This window comes from Sinocyclocheilus rhinocerous, unplaced genomic scaffold (assembly GCF_001515625.1).
Source record: "Sinocyclocheilus rhinocerous isolate Xijiao unplaced genomic scaffold, SAMN03320098_v1.1 scaffold1350, whole genome shotgun sequence".
NCBI classification, from domain to species: domain Eukaryota; kingdom Metazoa; phylum Chordata; class Actinopteri; order Cypriniformes; family Cyprinidae; genus Sinocyclocheilus; species Sinocyclocheilus rhinocerous.
This window is the reverse complement of record NW_015652333.1, coordinates 307,761-327,313: the sequence shown is the minus strand read 5'-3', so window position 1 is coordinate 327,313 and position 19,553 is coordinate 307,761. Positions and strand designations below refer to the sequence as shown.

The following is a 19,553-nucleotide window of genomic DNA, read 5'->3' as shown; positions in this document are numbered from 1 at the left end:
GCCGCTGTCTCCTATCCTCTGATTCTCGTTCTGCATGTTTCTGTCTCTATTTATTTATTCTTTTTTTTTGTGGGTGTGTGTTTTGTGTAGGAGGCTCTTGCAGACCATTGTCGGATGTTTTTGCTCTTTTAGAGGAAGAGTTATTACTGAGGTGAGGTGAGGTGTATGATGCTCATACAGCACCTGCTTTCTTTGATCCACATGACAGATGATGTTCAATTTGAATTTACCAGACTGAAGTAGATAGAGATCAAAGCACTGATTACGGATATTCAGGGAAATGAACACCTCACATCATCATGGACTGCATCATTCATACCGAAATCACAGCCAGGGAGCTTTGCCAGTGGGAAAGCCTGTTCAAGGTGAGAGAGGATCAGCCTCTGGATGCTATGAGCAGCTCCTCATCTCCACAGAGGTCTTCCTCACACTCGGGCTCGTCAGTCTCCTGGAGAACATTCTGGTGATTGCTGCTATTATCAAGAACAAGAACCTTCATTCTCCCATGTACTTCTTTATCTGCAGTTTAGCCGTAGCAGACTTGTTGGTCAGTGTCTCCAATGCCTCAGAAACGGTAGTGATGGCACTCATCACGGGGGGCAACCTGACCAATCGCGAGAGCATCATCAAGAACATGGACAACATTTTTGACTCGATGATCTGCAGCTCGCTGTTGGCCTCCATTTGGAGTTTGTTGGCCATTGCAGTGGACCGCTACATCACGATTTTCTACGCCTTGCGCTACCACAACATCATGACCCAACGGCGGGCGGGCACCATCATCACCTGCATCTGGACCTTCTGCATGGTCTCTGGCGTGCTCTTTATTGTGTACTCGGAGAGCACCACCGTTCTCATCTGCCTTATCAGCATGTTCTTCACCATGCTGGCGCTTATGGCCTCGCTCTACGTCCACATGTTTCTTCTAGCCCGGCTGCACATGAAGCGCATTGCCGCCCTCCCTGGCAACGGCCCTATCTGGCAGGCGGCAAATATGAAAGGGGCCATCACAATCACTATCCTGCTGGGAGTATTTGTGGTGTGCTGGGCTCCCTTTTTCTTGCACCTCATCCTCATGATATCTTGCCCCCGGAACCCCTATTGCATCTGCTTCATGTCCCACTTCAACATGTATCTGATCCTCATTATGTGCAACTCGGTCATAGACCCTCTCATCTATGCCTTCAGGAGCCAAGAGATGAGGAAAACCTTCAAGGAGATCTGCTGCTGCTGGTATGGACTGACCTCTCTGTGTGTATAAGCTTGTTTCTGTTTGACGTCAAGGTACTGATTGGGAGATGTTGGCTTGCTGGATGATGCTGAGAATGAAGAAGATCTAATTACACTGCATAGCTTATGTGATTATTCTGTACACATTTATTTGATACCCAGAGAAATGTGATACTATGGCTGTGCTGAACATGAAAAAAAATGCTAATGTTATTGACTCAAGTATTCAGTTCTTTCATTCATTGACATGCTGTTTTTGGTGTTTATTTATATATAAGTCTCATTCATTTTATCTACTGATTAAGAAATCAAAAAGTCAAAGTGCCAATATTTAAAAGCATTAAATGACAGAAAATGTATAGGACTGTGTGTGATTCAGTTACTCAAGCACATGCACAATATTTGGCTACTGTGATTATGTTCTCTTAGCAGGTTGGTACCTCAATTATCCAGCTCGAGAACCGTTGCAGCTTAATAAATGTGTTTCATACTTATGAATTTATTTTTGTATTTTGTAAGTTAAGATAATTGTAACTTTTGTAATGCCATCTCATTGTGCAAATAAAACAACATCAAAACCAGCAATTATGCCTCATATGTTTTCTTGTGGAATTGGTCAAATGATAACAGATTTGATGGTTTTGCTTTTGCTCTTGGATTTTATTCCATTTCCCTTCCTTTCCAGCTTCAGAGTCATGGAGCTCAAAAGGTAAATATCTATATAATCTAGTAAAAGATTGCCTGTAAGCTCTTAAAGGCTATTTATTTGATCAGTTTTTTTTTAATGTCACCATATTGCGCTGAACAGACTCTCATCTAGTACAACTACTAAAGGAAGGATTTCTGTCACTTTGCACCTCCACTAAGCTCTCATTTATCCCCATGATTTTCTTCTCTATACAGTAATATTATTTGACCTTAAATCAAGGCCAACGCCACTGAATGCACAAAGAAAATACTGGGATTGGTTCTTTCAGCAGGTTGAGGTCTGTAAGCTGTCAGTTGGCATTCCTGTTAGCAATGGCAATGGCTCAGCTGGTGCCTGACTCTCTGGAAGTACACAATTTCAATTCTGCCATCTTTGATCATGGGCACTTTTTCCTAATTACAGGTGGTTTGAGCCAGTTTTTTTTATTGGTCTTATGAAGTATTCTAATTTGTTGAGATAGTGAATTGGTGGGTTTTTGTTAAATGTGAGCCAAAATCATCACAATTAAAACCAAACCAAAGATTTAAACTACTTCAGTCTGTGTGCATTGAATTTATTTAATACACGAGTTTCACAATTTTAGTTGAATTACTGAAATAAATGAACTTTTCCACGACATTCTAATTTATTGAGATGCACCTGTAGTTCCATGTATTAAACAAATGAAATCGCTCATAAAATTAACTAAAAGAGAGCAGGCAGAGTTTAAGACAGCTAGATGAATTGGGTTTGCACACTTCTCTAGACAGGTACTTATTGAATCAAGCCCTCTTCTCCTTTAATACATGCCCTTTTAACATGCTTGGACAGCTGCCTAATTAAGAGCCATTTCCCATTTGTAAACCCTGGGGATCCTCCTGGTCCAGCAATATTTTTCAGCTCAAAGAATTTGAAAAATCGAAACGGCCTGTTAGCCTGATGGAAACCTATCCTATTAAGTTAATTTGCAGTCTTTATTGGAAATGAAATGGCTTCTCTGCCCTGCAAAATATCTGAAATTATGTTCATGCAGACTGGTTACACATTAGCATATGCAATCAATCACAATTTACAATATTATTAAAAGACAAAAACAATAAGATTTTATACCTAGATCTCTCTCTATTTTTTTTGTACAGACCTCATAAAAGTTATTTAGAGACTGAGCCCTTTCTAAGTATATAGAAAAGCATTCATCATCAGGACAACAAAAAGTCACCTCTGAGTAATCTATTGATCAATTTAACATCTCATTGTGCAAATAAAACAACATCAAAACCAGCAATTATGCCTCATATGTTTTCTTGTGGAATTGGTCAAATGATAACAGATTTGATGGTTTTGCTTTTGCTCTTGGATTTTATTCCATTTCCCTTCCTTTCCAGCTTCAGAGTCATGGAGCTCAAAAGGTAAATATCTATATAATCTAGTAAAAGATTGCCTGTAAGCTCTTAAAGGCTATTTATTTGATCAGTTTTTTTTTAATGTCACCATATTGCGCTGAACAGACTCTCATCTAGTACAACTACTAAAGGAAGGATTTCTGTCACTTTGCACCTCCACTAAGCTCTCATTTATCCCCATGATTTTCTTCTCTATACAGTAATATTATTTGACCTTAAATCAAGGCCAACGCCACTGAATGCACAAAGAAAATACTGGGATTGGTTCTTTCAGCAGGTTGAGGTCTGTAAGCTGTCAGTTGGCATTCCTGTTAGCAATGGCAATGGCTCAGCTGGTGCCTGACTCTCTGGAAGTACACAATTTCAATTCTGCCATCTTTGATCATGGGCACTTTTTCCTAATTACAGGTGGTTTGAGCCAGTCACCTGAACTGTAAGTGACAAATCTCTCTGGAGCAACAGTGAAAATGACATCATGACCACTGGTAGCTGATGGCACCACAAGAACACACAGTCTCAAACGCTTCACTAGTAATTATCCCAATCTGTGGCATGATATGCAAGCCTTTAAATACAAGTGATATACATGGCACTTTTACTATCTACTCTAATATAATAAAATATTTTCAATGTATGTAGTGAGAATATGGAGCTACTTTTTAATGCCTCTCAATGGAGAAAGATGCTTTTTGCATCGAGATGATGTAGTTACAACAGAAACACAAAATGGTAACACTTTATTTTAAAGTGTCCTTGTTACACGTTGCATGGATTTACTATTATAATAACAATTAATTATGCATAATTACATGCAAGTAGCCCAAAGCCAAACCAAAATCCTAACCCTAACCATATAGTAAGTACATGTAGTTAATTAATCCCCCCCCATTCAAAAGGCTTGCTAATAGTGAGCCATTTTGTTGATTTTGATTTGACATAATAATCCATTCACATGTAAAAATCTGGAAGAAATCAGTATAAATTCCAAGAATAAGAGCGTCTCAGATTGGAGCTTCATAAGAGGCATAAAAAATAGGCCTATATACACACACACACACACACACACACACACACACACATTCATTTCTTGACTTACTTTTAAAAAAAAAAAAAACACTTTTTTTTTTTTTCTGAACATGTGAAATCGTAAGTGCTTCTGCCACATGCAAGCTAGATTTTTCACAGCTTTAAATGCTTTCTTGGTATGCATGGAAAGATATCTTTGAATTGAAATGCAAATGTATAAATTGGAGGCAATTTGTGTATAGGCAAGAAGATGCATAAGGGGTTTCTCTGTAATTCTCCTGTTTGGTCACTCAAACTCATTGCCTCTAATTGAGCATGGGCATTGACATTTTAGCTCTATACCCATGGCTGTGTCTCGATAAATGAGGCTACCTCATAAAAGCCTGAAATTATTTGTGAAAGGCTCCTTTTCTTAGCAATTTGAGCTTGGCTAGGTTGGATAAGTTATAATTTTAGTAATTTATTTGGTAAAGAAAGAAGGAAAAAATACAGCAATGAGCCTGAGTATCATAATTAGTCTTGACAATAAATTATGCACTGGATGGATAGATAGATGGATAAATAAATAAATGTGAATTTTGAAGTCATCGTTATGATGATTAATGCTCCCTTTAAGTAAGCTGGAGCTGGTTCAAAAGCATATTATTTATGTTTTTGATAGTTATTGTCAATATATCAGGAAAAGAAAGCTCCAGTCTAAAATAAATGTAGATGCCTTGTCACATTGGATTTCTATTGAGAAGTTCAAATATGTAAACATATGCACAGAAAGTGCGATTAGACTTTATTTCTGTTTTTAAATGAGTTTAAAAATGCTATGTTGCAGGCATTTATAAAATAATCAGAATGAAACTGATTAGTTTTGCTGACTTGAATATAATATATATATATAGCGAATATAATTAATTGATCTAAAATGTAGAATAAATCAATAAAAAATTAAATAAAAAATGACTTGAATACCTCTTCTTCTGTGATCTGTTCTATTTATAAATTAAAGTCTGAGGCTTTAATTCTTGATAAAAATAAATGTTGGCTCAAAGTAGTTTGGCATTATCTTTTAAATAGCAATGCAGCAATTTAATTTTAAAATTTTATAAATATTTCAAAACTGTTTGACCTTAGTGTCAACTGTCACGAATCCGGTCCATGGACTTCCGTTCAATCGCCACCAGAGGTCACTCTTCTGTTACATTGACTCTCACACTACACAAACTGTTGCATGTCATCCCGGACTACATATCCCATCATCCATTGCACTGATTGCACACAGCTGTAACCAATCTCACACTCACTATATTACACCCACTCAGATCCTTTTCAAACTGCCGAGTGTTGTTTAGCGTGTATCACTGCTATAGCTGGTAGCTACCTTACGGAGCCTGCTTAGTTTTCCTAGCCTTATCTTAGTCTTGCCTTGTCTGTTTTCTCGTGTTCTGATCTTTGCCTTGTACCTGGATTATTCCTCTAGTCTCGCCCTGTTGGATTACGTTCGCTGTCGACTGACCCTCGCTTGTTTACTGGACTGCTCTTGTTTTGTCTTCTATATACCTGTTTGCCATTGCCTGACCCTCGCCTGTTTTGACCACGCCCTTAATAAAGCTTGCAAATGGATCCGTACGTCTCACATCTTGTTTGCCCCGTAACATCAACCAACATGCTGGAAGCCATTTTGTTATTATGTTGAAAACCAGGAAATCAGTGAGGTCTGATAAGTCAAGGACAATTTTTTAATACCTAAAAATGTTAGAAAAACAGAAAACCTGTTTAAAAATAATGATTGAGTTGTGTGGTGCAAGGATTGCAGTGCTTTGGTTAATGGTTACATCACTTGACATTTTTAGAGCCATTGATTGATTGACTGATAGTGAAAATGGTATGATATTTCAAATATGTGAATGTCTTTTCATAATCACTGACATCTTTATTTGTTATTAATCTACCTAAGGCCTATTTTATTTATTCAGTTTTTTTTCTTTTTAGATGCATTTTTGACTGAAAGACATGGACAGAAATATGATAAAAAAAGCCATTTCCAGAGCCAAATACAGACACTTTTGTATTAAGCAAACACAATAAAGGATATTACATTTGCTATCAGGAACAAAAGAAAAACGGCAAAAAATAATTTAATTTTTTTTAACCAAATGAACCATGAAAATGCAAACCAGTTTCAATTACACCTGCAAGATAACAAGGCTAATGGCATAAGATGATATTCACAATCACGGTGAGCTGCTGAGGCAAGTCTATTTTTGCCTTACATGATTACTTTGTAGGAAAATAGGGAATGAGATGTGAATAAAATGTATCCATTAGGGAGTCTAAACGCTGTGGGAATGGTGTGTTCTGTGTGTCTGTGAGCTGCCTGTCTGCATCTCATCGCATTGATATTTAGTGCAGATGAGAACACTCACAACCTGGCATAATCCCGCTTAGACATGATGCCAAAAATGGTCTGACGCACCTCACAGATGCAGTTTTCCATTTAGTGCTTTCGTTCTGTAAAAATACAAAGGACAATTGGCCTTATGTGCTTTACATCGCACATTTTTAAGACTTTGCCATAATACTGGATTGTGATTGACAATCATGGCGTTTACAAAGTCAAGGTGAAGGATATGCCTGGAAATAGTCTACATATATTCATAAAATGCATACTTTTAAGTTGTTATGGATAAAAGTGCCTGCCAAATGTATACATAAATCTATTAATTCACTGTATTGATCCAAGTACATCTGTTTAGTTTAGCAGCAGCGGTCTGTGAGGGAATTTTCTAGGCAGGCTAAAGTGTAAATTAATATTGATCAAACCTGCTCTCCTTACTTTGTTGAAATAAAACTGTAGTATGGTTTCCATCATATCCCTTAGCTGATAATTATGCTTCCATACACATATGATCTCTCTCTGAAAGCTTAAATTAGCCTTGATTATTAACAACATGTTATAATCTTTCTGATTACCAACCCAAACACTTGTAAACATGGACATGAATATAACAAATCATGCAGGGTCATTTATCACGGATCAGGGCTGTCATTGTGAATGAGATTTTTTCCCGGGGACTGGATGAGAGGAGGGGCCACTAAGGGCCTCTATAATATATCCTCCTCATCTTCATGTGGGCCTGTCCATGAAAAAGTTTGTCCCAGACCATGTGAATTTTATGGTTAGTGATAATGAAAATGACTTGAATACCTCTTCTACAATGAACATATTTTCAATTTCTGAATTAAAAGTCTGATCAAAGAATTTTATTTTATTTTTTACCTTGTGTGATATTATTTTAAAACTCAATGACCTTGACTCATCCGTGCACTCTGCTTAATGGGTTTCCACTGATTTAAAAAATGGCTTGCATCTTGGTTACGCCACATCGACTTTGTCTTGGGGTTTAAATGGTTTTCAAATATTTTTAAAACTCAATGACCTTGACTCATCCGTGCACTCTGCTTAATGGTTTTCCACTGATTTAAAAAATGGCTTGCATCTTGGTTACGCCACATCGACTTTGTCTTGGGGTTTAAATGGTTTTCAAATATTAAAAAAATTGTAAAACAAAATTGCTGCTAAAATCACTGCTATTTTATATAATAATATAATATTAGAAAGCACTGAAGCAATTTGGTTTTAAAACTTTATAAATATTGGACAAACCAAGGTAATTGAGTTTTAAAATAATCTCTCATATAATCATACATCCTTTCGATAAAAAGCACATTTTATCAGATTAAATAAAGTCAACATAAGAAAATGTCTTGATATTTTTGATAATTGTAAAAAAAATAAAAAAATAAAAACACTTTAAAAATGTTCAAAAACCATTTAACAACAACAACAAAATTAAGTAATCTATTTTTTATTCAAGGTGCATGATGCTTTTACTTGATGTCTTGACATTTTAGAGTCATTGATTTTATTTTACTTTATTGATTGATTGTTTGATTATAAAAATATGATTTTTTTTCTTTTCATCATGTTAGACATCCTTATTTGTGTCTCAGCCATTTACAGGAGGAGGCAGATTTTTTTATTCTCTCTCTCTCTCTCTCTTTTCAGATGCATTTTTGCCAGACAAATGACTTTGCATCGTTTACATACATTCTCGTTGGTCAGTTTTTGCATTGGGGGAGTCTGTCAGCCTCCTCTGTCATTAGTACTCTGAAGATAAATAAAATACTTATTTTGTATACACATTATCATAATATACATGTACAGAGTTTGAATACCATTTAATTGTTTTGCTGTAGGCGTTATTTAAAAAACATTTTGGAGATTCATCCTGTCATGACAAACCACCACTGCTGTTTTCTGTAGGGCAAATGAGTCCGAAAAGAGGAAAATAAATTTTAGTGTTGTTGAGTTCAGGGTCAAAACAATTTAGACTGTGCTCTGTGTGTTATTTTGTGCAAACCATGTATTCAGACCAGTATTAGAGGACTCATCATTCAGTCTGTGATTACGGTTAATGGAACATATTTAGTTGCGGAGAGATAGCCAGCATGCGTCACAGTTGCTCTTATGAAAGCATCTAAAATGACAGGTCATATTAATTCACCATTGAAGCTAGCATTCATCTTAAGTAAATTGAATAAAGCTATTTTTATGCAATTGTACTTCCCTGAGTTCAGAAGTTGTATGTAAGCTAATGGCACAGAACATCAGCAATTGCTGTTTTCTGCAAGTCAAAACAGCTTTGAGGCATCCTGCAATTGATGTCACGTGCTGCATCGTTTAGCATTTGTTACAAGCATAACTGCTTATCAGACTCTGAAATCAGTTCACACTGAGACATCTTGATGATCTTTGCAAGTATGCATTAAAAACTATTTATTATGAACACATACACAAATCCAACTGAGTCAATTCATGCTAAAGATTTTCACTGAATAAATTTCAGCCTTAATAACAAAGTGATGAATGTATGCAGGGTGGCTTAAAGGATAAATTGTACTGTATTCAAAGGCAATATAGCAGTGCAACAGTCTCTTTCTCACAGGATTCAGGCCAATTACTGTTGGAGAGCCACTGCCACCAAAGATTAGCTAAGCAACCGATCAGCCGGGGCTTTTTAAGTGACTGTGACGACTGTCTCCTCTCATGCGTGGAACACTGGACTGAGTTTATATGTAACACCACAATTTCAAACTCCTATATTTTGAACTTCTGACTGTCGATAAAAGGGTTTTATTTACATTAGAGTGATATGGTATAAAATTCCTGCTAACAGTTGAAGAGACAGTTCAGCCAAAAATTAAATTTGTCATCCTTTACCCTCCATACATGTTTTACTGTCTTTATGTAAGGAATAATTGACGATGACTCCACTTCACTCCACCTTGGGTGTGCATTATTTTCTAATAATTCAACGTACCGGAGTCAATTATTCCGCTTATACTATGGTTACCACACCTTAAGACATTGTTCAGATGTTTTATTTTATTTGTTGTATTTTCATTTCATTGCACATCTTACCTCAGCATGTTTGCCAATCAGATTCAAGCATTCAACAACCCCCTAGTATAAACTATCATAAGATATTTTGGAGAATATTTCAATTGTGATTGTCCTTACAATGAAAGTCATAGGGGTTCAAAACAACACTGATTTTTATTTGACATTTTGTTCCACAGAAGAAAGAAAGCCATGCAAATATGGGACAAAATGAGGGTGAAGTAAATGATAACAATTTTCATTATTTTGTGAACTATCCTTTTATCTCATAGTTGTTTTGTCATGCAGTGAAATTAAAAGTCAGGTCAGGCATATTCGGGCCAGTCTAGAAGTCTGTGGGCATAGAGCAATAAAGGAGGGTGACATGTACAAAGCTCAGGTGAATTGGTAACCACCTCAGGCTTCAGACAAAGACAGCCGAAGCACAAGGGGCCACACAGGAAGAGGGGAAATGTGCAGTATTGTATGTATCTGCTATTCCCAGACTATAGTATGCATACACAAGGGATGAAAGACTGCAGCACAGCATTCATATGAAAGTCTTAAGCTTTTTACTTTACTGTGCTGATAAACCATTATTTTGGTGACAATACAGAAAAAAATATTACCCAGTGTTTCGGCATCTCTTATTTTGAATGAATGCACTTAAATTGAAAACTTTTTCGGTTTGCATCTATGCATCTCAACCTCATTGTTCCATATGCACTCAATGCAAGCAGTAATAGAGTACACAGCAAAATCACAGCATGGTTTTAAAAGCGTTGCTACATCCACCTTTCTGAAAGCAGCCATTGGCAAAGGACACGCCACAGCTGCTGTTGAATTTAACCTCCCTCCTCGTGGGGTCTGTGATGTGATCTCTGATGGTATTGATTCATACTCTGTGAACATCTAAGCAGCCAAAGAGGGACTCTAGAATGTTCAGCACGCTGGGCAATACTCATCCAAACTGGATCTGACATGAATGAATGGAAATTTAAGAAATAGTTTAATCTTTTATCTTAATCTTATTTAAACTGTATACATACATTAATAATATATGTGCAATGACTTATACACACACACACTACTGTTCAAAAGATTGTGGTCAGTATTTAAAAAAAAAAATAACTATAATACATTCAAAAAGCGCGCGCATGTGCGTGTGCGTGTGTAAACGCTGGACCAGACCATAGACTGTATAAAAACAGGGGTGGGAATTTAAAAAAAAAAAAAAAAAAAGCGCTTTAAAAGTGAGAATAAAAAAAATATTCAACACAAATATTAAGCCGCACATCTGTTTTCAACATTGCTAAAAATAAGAAATGTTTCTTATCACCAAATCAGCATATTAGATTAACATCTGAAGGATCATGTGACACTGGAGACTATAGTAATGCAACAATAAAATTTTTTTACTGACCCCAAACTTATGAAGTAAATATATACCCCTGGTGATATTAAATACATATTGATAAATACAAACAAATAGTGAAACAAAGCCAAAAAAAACAAACAAAAAAAAACACTACATAATGAAAAATATTCCCATGGACCATGAAGGGCTGAGCTCCCCCTGGCTCAGAGATAAGAGAGTGACTGATGAGTGTGATGTTGAGTCTATGCTCATTAAAAAGCATGCTAACAGATCACAGAGACACTAGTCTCACATAATACCATCTGTCTCAACGGCACAGATTCAAGCATCTGCTTTTGGGGCAACAACCAGCCTACGTATGTACAATCATTATATCATCAATTACAGTGCTAATGTTACGGAAGGAGACTCACACAGAGGGTTAGAGAGAAACAATGATGTTTATTTCCAGCAAGTGAGGCAGAGGATACGGGCAGGTGAATGTTAAGCTAGATAGGAAGTCCTTTGGGAGGATGAGGAGAGAACTCTAGTAAGGGGATTCCCAGGAGATCGCGGAAGGAAGACAGTAGGCTCGTCCCGCGCCGTAACATATCCACCGGGGAAGGGGGGTGGGCGCCCTGGAGGCTGGTACAGGACAGAGACACGGAAGGACTCCAGGGCGGACCAGGGAGTCCAGGAGGCCATGGCACAGCAGACAGTTCGGGCCGCCATGTCGGAGCAGGTAGTTCAGGCCGCCATGGCGGATCAGGGGACCCGGGAGGCCATGGCGGATCAGGTCAGGTCGCCATGGCGGATCCTCCGTGGCCTTGGTTGGCTCAGCCACAGGTATATGCCCGCCCCCCCCAAATCTTCTTGGGGAAATCTAGGAATCCTGGGGGTCGCTCAGGAGGAGCGGGCACTGGAGCGAGGCCTGGGGCCGACCCTGGAGCGAGCTCTGGGGCTGGAGCCGACACTGGAGCGAGCTCTGGGGCTGGAGCCGACACTGAGCAAAACTGGGGATCAGAAGCCCTTCCCGAGCTGAACTGGGGATCAGGAGCCCTTCCCGGGCTGAACTGGGGATCAGGAGCCCTTCCCGGGCTGAACTGGGGATCAGGAGCCCTTCCCGGGCTGAACTGGGGATCAGGAGCCCTTCCCGGGCTGAACCAGTGGTGTCTGGGAGGTCCACGGGGCGATGGTAATTGGCCCCGAGCCAGAACAGCTGATTAAGGACGGCATCCTCGAACACCGTCACCGCGGCGAGCCTGCAGAACTCCCCGGCGTACTCGTAGAAGAGGAGATCCCGGCGAGCGAGGACGGAGAACCACGCAGCAGATTGCATGCCGTGGGGAGAAACAGGGACAAAACAAAAAAAAACTTTTCAAAAACAGAACTAAAACGGGGACAGGGGACACCACTTACTTCTTGCTGAATCCCATTAAGGTCCGATCTTCTGTTACGGAAAGAGACTCACACAGAGGGTTAGAGAGAAACAATGATGTTTATTTCCAGCAAGTGAGGCAGAGGATACAGGCAGGTGAATGTTAAGCTAGATAGGAAGTCCTTTGGGAGGATGAGGAGAGATAACTCTAGTAAGGGGATTCCCAGGAGATCGTGGAAGGAAGACAGTGGATAGCACACACCTCCGATGGTGAGTGACGGGGTATCCACGGAGCGAGGGACTGGAACGAACACAGGAGGAAACACTGGAGGAAACACATGAGGTAAGTATAACTTGGAAGGTAAGTCTTTCAATGAATCTTACGGATTGCAGAGAGAGAGTCCACTTCGTTGGAACGAGATCAGACCCAGGAGTGGTGTGAGGTGTGTGCTTATGAATGGGAGCTGAGGGTGATTGTTAATCTGTGACAGGTGCGTGTGATTAGAATTCAGGTGAAGGTGTTTGCTGTGATTGGGAGGTGGCTGAGTCTGGCCGATCTGTGGCAGCTAATTAATGCAGACCAAAAAGAAAACAAGAAATAGGATGTTTCTCTGAGGGGGGAAAAAAACACCAAATGCTTTTAACCTTAGTGGATGTAACAAACCATAAGTAAAAGATTAAAGAACCCAGTGTACTTTTCAAAAGGAGACACAGAACAGATGTCCATATGCTCTGACTGATGTACCTGAATATAGTGACTATGGTGGGTTTGGGCAGGGCTTCCAGGAAGAGCTGCACAGCCGTGATCATTTGCTGGATCTCCTCCTCACTGCTGATGTGGTGAGGGAGCAATGAGTAATCACAGGTCAAGCCTGCTTGATGCAGCTAAACTCAACACCACAGGCACAAATATATCAGCCTGTGGCACTGGCAGACGTGCCTCAGCACCACAAACCAAGGAAGGCAAATTTGTTATCCCTCATGTTCTGCTTGGAGGCTTGAAAAAATATACTTGATATTAAGTAACAAACTGATACTTCATTATTTTTCCTCATCACTGCAAAACATTTTTAATTAGTATTGTGTCTTGTTTTCCAGAAAACAATATCTAAACATCTTTGATATATTTACTTTAAAATGCATGACTTGTTTTTAAAGATTATGCCTTGAATCACATTCATTACATCTAAATTACATTGGCATGTTATTGGCATGTTTTAACTAAACTCATGATTATATATACATTTTCTTATTTTTCCAGATTTTACACACACACACAAACACACACACACACACACACACACACATGTCAATTTTGATTGTCATTTAAATTGACAAGGATGTTTAGGGGTTTCAAAACTACAAATGTTTGAGAGAGAGAGTCCACTTCGTTGGAACGAGATCGGACACTGGAGTGGTGTGAGGTGTGTGCTTATGAATGGGAGCTGAGGGTGATTGTTAATCTGTGACAGGTGCGTGTGATTAGAATTCAGGTGAAGGTGTTTGCTGTGATTGGGAGGTGGCTGAGTCTGGCCGATCTGTGGCAGCTAATTAATGCAGACCAAAAAGAAAACAAGAAATAGGATGTTTCTCTGAGGGGGGAAAAAAACACCAAATGCTTTTAACCTTAGTGGATGTAACAAACCATAAGTAAAAGATTAAAGAACCCAGTGTACTTTTCAAAAGGAGACACAGAACAGATGTCCATATGCTCTGACTGATGTACCTGAATATAGTGACTATGGTGGGTTTGGGCAGGGCTTCCAGGAAGAGCTGCACAGCCGTGATCATTTGCTGGATCTCCTCCTCACTGCTGATGTGGTGAGGGAGCAATGAGTAATCACAGGTCAAGCCTGCTTGATGCAGCTAAACTCAACACCACAGGCACAAATATATCAGCCTGTGGCACTGGCAGACGTGCCTCAGCACCACAAACCAAGGAAGGCAAATTTGTTATCCCTCATGTTCTGCTTGGAGGCTTGAAAAAATATACTTGATATTAAGTAACAAACTGATACTTCATTATTTTTCCTCATCACTGCAAAACATTTTTAATTAGTATTGTGTCTTGTTTTCCAGAAAACAATATCTAAACATCTTTGATATATTTACTTTAAAATGCATGACTTGTTTTTAAAGATTATGCCTTGAATCACATTCATTACATCTAAATTACATTGGCATGTTATTGGCATGTTTTAACTAAACTCATGATTATATATACATTTTCTTATTTTTCCAGATTTTACACACACACACAAACACACACACACACACACACACACACATGTCAATTTTGATTGTCATTTAAATTGACAAGGATGTTTAGGGGTTTCAAAACTACAAATGTTTGGTCTGAGATGCCTCAGAGATATTAAACATGAATAAATACATTCGCTAACATGAGTTCAGCAATACACCCCTGACAGAAGCTTATTTTGCATTTTTCAACACTGTTCAATTTCAAATGGACCCCAAGCAGAAACAACGTGACTAGCATGGATATGAGCCACATTTCTGAAAAGTGAACTCTACAGTAAAATAGAAGATTAAAGCTTCAGTATATTCCGCCAACTAGTTTTTCATTATGCTTGAGGAGTTTATTACAAGAATATGAGGGTAAAATAAGATGATTTGAAACTTGCTGATATTATTTTTCTACATACATCATTGTAGACTATGAAAGCATAAAAACTATTTGGGATATCTGGGATGACAGATACTTCAAACATGATTAAAATACCCAAAGGATAAAAACATAGTTAGCGATCAACATTTGCTATCAAATATAGAAAGTAACAAACTTATAAAGACACTATAGCATTACAGTAAAACAACCCATCAAAACAAGAATGACAAAGTCTTGTTACTCATAACCCAAAAGATAATATAGCTCTACTCACCTGCGTAAGCCAGTACACAAAAGTCACAAAATCTGGAACACTAATACAGATTTGTAGTGTGTACAGAGCCAAAACAAGAGCTCTTTGTACATCTCTGGCAAAAAAAATGAACACACACATTGACCAGAGAGATGGCCCATATGTTAAAGGCGAGGGGGGAGAGCCCTCCATGATGCCAGTGCCCGATTAGCACAAGGATAAACACACACACACACACACACACACACACACATATATACACAACTTTACCATTTCATAGTCTGGTGACTGAGTTCGATTCTTAAGGCTGTGTACAAGTCTGACAAGAGATTTTATTCTACAAAGAAAGAGAGGGGGGGAAAAATCAATGCATGAGGCTGTCATCTCCTGCTTGATCAAATGCATACTGACCATATACAGCAATCAATCAAGCCCAATGGTGCACTGAAATGGAGCTATAAACAAAAAGCAGAGCCTGTGGCTTTACCGTCTCAATGACAGCAGTAATGCATACCTTGGGTTTGCTGCTAAACGTTCAACAGTTTCCTGGCCGTCATCCTCTACCAGTTCAGCAAATGCAGCCTCCAGGTCTTCAAGCTGGTGAGTGCGTCTCTCTACACAATCTAAGAGCTCCTCCTGAAAACCAACACATGGAACTGTAAAGACACCATGGGAAATGTGCCTTCTTGTGTGTCCTGTATTCAACAAAATACACTGAGGTTAAAAAGCCTGAGATCACATTGAATATACATAGGATCTCATTTAAACCTGGGAATAAACAAGGTTTTCGATTTTACTAAATTTAAAACATACATAAAAAAAGAAATGTCTTTCTACACTATTTTTATATTTTTATGTGACTAATCAAAAGTAAGTACTTTACTATTCGAAGGTTTGGGGTCATTACGTTTTTTTTTCCTGCCTCAGGAAGGACACATTAAATTAAATGAAAATGACTGCAAATATATTTATAATATTATGAAAGATTTTTATATTAAATAAATGTTTCTTGAGCAGCAAATCAGCATATTAGAATTATTTCTGAAGGATCATGTGACGCTGAAGAATAATATAATGACTGCTGAAAATTCAACTTTGCCATCGGTTTTCCAGCTGATCCAGTGGAACGTAAAGAGCGTCACTCAAAAAGTAATCGTCTCTGCTTGTGACCCTACAAAGAGAAAGAGATTTCTTCTGAATGTTTTTACATGATTCTAACAGTACAATGTCTCCTGACAGGGTGGAGGTCTCATCCTTATTAATAGTAAATGAACGTCTGCTGCCATCTCATGGTTACACGCTGATATGCTGCACCTGACCTGATGGTGGTTGTGGATGAATCTTTCCCCACACACATAGAATGCTCCCCTTCTTTGATCTGCTGAGCCCAGTACGGATGCAGCCAGGCTACGTGGGAAACGTGTCCAGCATAGACCATTGGCATAATCCAATTCTCAATGCTCAGCTCACTGCAGGAGCAAACAATAACATGTCAACCCTTATACTCACTGTTGCAACTAATGGTGTGAATGGCTTTATTTTCAACAGCATGAGCTGTCTTTTTAAAGTTCCTCTGATTTTAATAGTCAGAGGAGTATTCATGCATGTTACTCTTTTGTACAGGCATTTTTTAACAGTTATTTGACAATAGCCACGTAGACTTCAACAAGTCATACTTTCTGCACTGTGCTAATTTCTGTCAATTTTTGTATTTTTAATTTAATATTTAAAATTCAATAACTAAATAAATAGTCATTATTCAAAATAAGATACATGTTAACTAAATATACAAAACTCTTTTAAACTTATTTCAGCTAGCTGCTGAATTTCTAATTTCTTAATTAACTTGATGTACTAAAATATCAGAAAACTAAAACTGAAATAAAATTTATTAATATTATATAGACATTTGAAAAAATAATAAAAATGACTAACACAAAACTTAAAAAAATAAAATGAAAATGGAAAAAAATTAAAACAATCAAAATATGAATAAAATCTATATACATATATCAAAGATAGCAGTGTAATAATAATAAATAAGCTAACATAACCTCAATAACGCTGCTTTGTAATTTCAAACACCGCATTAACATTTCCACCACATTTCAAATGATGTGTTGTGTCTGATAGCATTTTGTTGTGCAATTGACATTTGAAACATTTTTGGAATTAAACGGATGACTTCTCCTGCTGAGGCTAATTGCATGGCTAGCATGTTATGTCTCATGAAAACAATTAAATAATATATTTTTGGAAAATTTGATTTAATTTGATTGAAAATGATGCACAACAACAACAAAAAAAAATTATAATATATTATAAAAATAATTTATTTTTATTTTATGAAATAATAAACAACAAAACACATAATCTTCACTAAAATAATGAAATTGTTTATTTAACTTATCATTTAGATTATCACAGTTTTACAATAATACAATAACATTTTTATAATGGTTTTTCATATTTTTGAGAGTCTGGGCCTGGGACAAGGGTAAAACTATAAAATCTGCACATGAAAGGTATCTGACATGGGAAAAAATAAAAATAAACGAAAAAAATAAACTAGGAACTTAAAAGTTTCCAAGACAGTTTATGTATAATAATAATAATAATAATAATAATAATAATATGTTAGATTCATTTACAAAAAAATAAGTAAATTTTACATGAAAAAACAATCGTGTCCAAAAAAAAAAATCCTATAGGCTAATCGTATAATTTATAATCGTGTCCAAAGTTGATGAAAAACCCTTACAAACTTACCTGAACAGAATCTCTTTGTCGTACACCGTATCAGCAGACATGTTCACAGGGATGAGGAGATCAGGATGGGAGTCCAAATGAACCATTTTAATGCCCTTCATTGGAATATGTTTCGAGCCAATGGCACGATATATGTGTTTTACAGCCTAATGCAGGTGGAAATGACATTTCGGTAACAATTTTTTATTTTACACGTTTAGGGGCTGATTTATCATTCAAAACCACTGACTATGTTGCTTTTATTGGAACTAACGTTACTGTTGATGCAGTTATTTTCTGCATCAATAGTTCCGTCAGGCACTCATTCAATCCCACAATGCACTGCAAAAACGAGTGTACAACTGGTGCACGCTTAACAGCTAGAGAATGCCCATAATGCACCATGAGAGTCATGCGCCGAATAAATTCCCGCATCTCGCCAGAAGATGGCGCCCGCAGCTGAATAATCAATCTGTTCATTTTTACAAAGCGCTCATCCATGGCGTACAGCATAATGTACAACACAGGTATAAATTAATTGTAAATTGATTATTAAATTGTTTGATTAGGGTTTATACATAATTTCCGTGACAGAGTTCAAGATAAATCCTTTAATCTTACTACTGGAGCTGCTAGTTTGCTAGTTTCAAATGATTAATAAACAGCAAGCACAAACTATGCAAAAGCGGCATTCCTTCCGGTGCACTCACTGTCCGAACTCACTACTCGTTTTCATTCACTCCTTCTAGTGAACTGAATTAGTGACCTAATGTAGGGAATAGTGAATGAGGGTATAGGGGGCGATTTCGGACACAGCCTGTTTTCTTTAGTCACATTCATCGTGAAACTTGCTAATTAGCACATTATTAGGTAAGGCGATTCATTACAAAACATTATACTCACTTCTTCTGTAGATGAAGCTGGATCATGAATGATTCGCACGAACATAGACGCATTTATGCAGATCGGGGGCACATTCCCTTCAGAAACAAATGCAATCCACTGCGAGTTCAGCGGCTCAGATGTCGGGAGTAAATGATGACTGCTATGTTCATTATTACATCCAACAACAGAACACCTCAATTGCTTAGGAGTCATTCTTGTCTACATCTGCTTCAGCGGCGAAACAATGGCGGACTGATGACAGCTCACTCAGGGCGGTTCTAGTCTGTGCTGAAATCAGTGTTGCCAACTTCTTTCAATAGAAAGTAGCTAAAGCCAGTTTGAAAAGTCGCTAAATGTTGCCAGATGACGTCATACCCTAATTAGCATATTCATGACGTCAGCGCCTCTGTTGCCTTTTACATTTGTTTGTCTCTCGGTGCTCACATACTGTATTTTAATGCAGCCAAATTCTCAATAAAACTGTTTTCATTTATATATATATTACTGTTTCTGTTGTCAGAC

General features: G+C 37.8%; 2 protein-coding genes across 2 annotated transcripts; one reads left to right on the top strand and one right to left on the bottom strand.

The window, feature by feature from the left end:
- Positions 1-269: 269 nt before the first annotated feature.
- On the top strand, positions 270-1,261 carry LOC107714827 (melanocortin receptor 4). The gene has a single exon (XM_016520790.1). The coding sequence runs from the start codon at positions 281-283 to the stop codon at positions 1,259-1,261; it is 981 nt and encodes a 326-aa protein (XP_016376276.1). The 5' UTR covers positions 270-280.
- Positions 1,262-10,723: 9,462 nt separating this feature from the next.
- LOC107714825 (UPF0489 protein C5orf22 homolog) lies at positions 10,724-18,268 on the bottom strand. The gene is made up of 7 exons (XM_016520788.1): positions 18,168-18,268; positions 16,718-16,867; positions 16,493-16,569; positions 15,913-16,054; positions 15,669-15,735; positions 14,243-14,382; positions 10,724-10,757 (listed from the first exon to the last, which is right to left on the bottom strand). The coding sequence occupies exons 1-7, from the start codon at positions 18,266-18,268 to the stop codon at positions 10,724-10,726; spliced, it is 711 nt and encodes a 236-aa protein (XP_016376274.1).
- Positions 18,269-19,553: the final 1,285 nt, after the last annotated feature.

What these genes read in the sequence shown, in the direction of transcription:
- LOC107714825 (XM_016520788.1), bottom strand. Translation starts at nt 18,268, where the DNA reads ATGAAGGGCATTAAAATGGTTCATTTGGACTCCCATCCTGATCTCCTC. An exon ending in AGTCACCAGACTATGAAATG is followed by an intron (nt 14,383 to 15,668) that starts GTAAAGTTGTGT and finishes TGTTGAGTTTAG; the next exon opens with CTGCATCAAGCAGGCTTGAC. An exon ending in ACCATAGTCACTATATTCAG is followed by an intron (nt 10,758 to 14,242) that starts GTACATCAGTCA and finishes CATTCATGTCAG; the next exon opens with ATCCAGTTTGGATGAGTATT.
- LOC107714827 (XM_016520790.1), top strand. Translation starts at nt 281, where the DNA reads ATGAACACCTCACATCATCATGGACTGCATCATTCATACCGAAATCAC.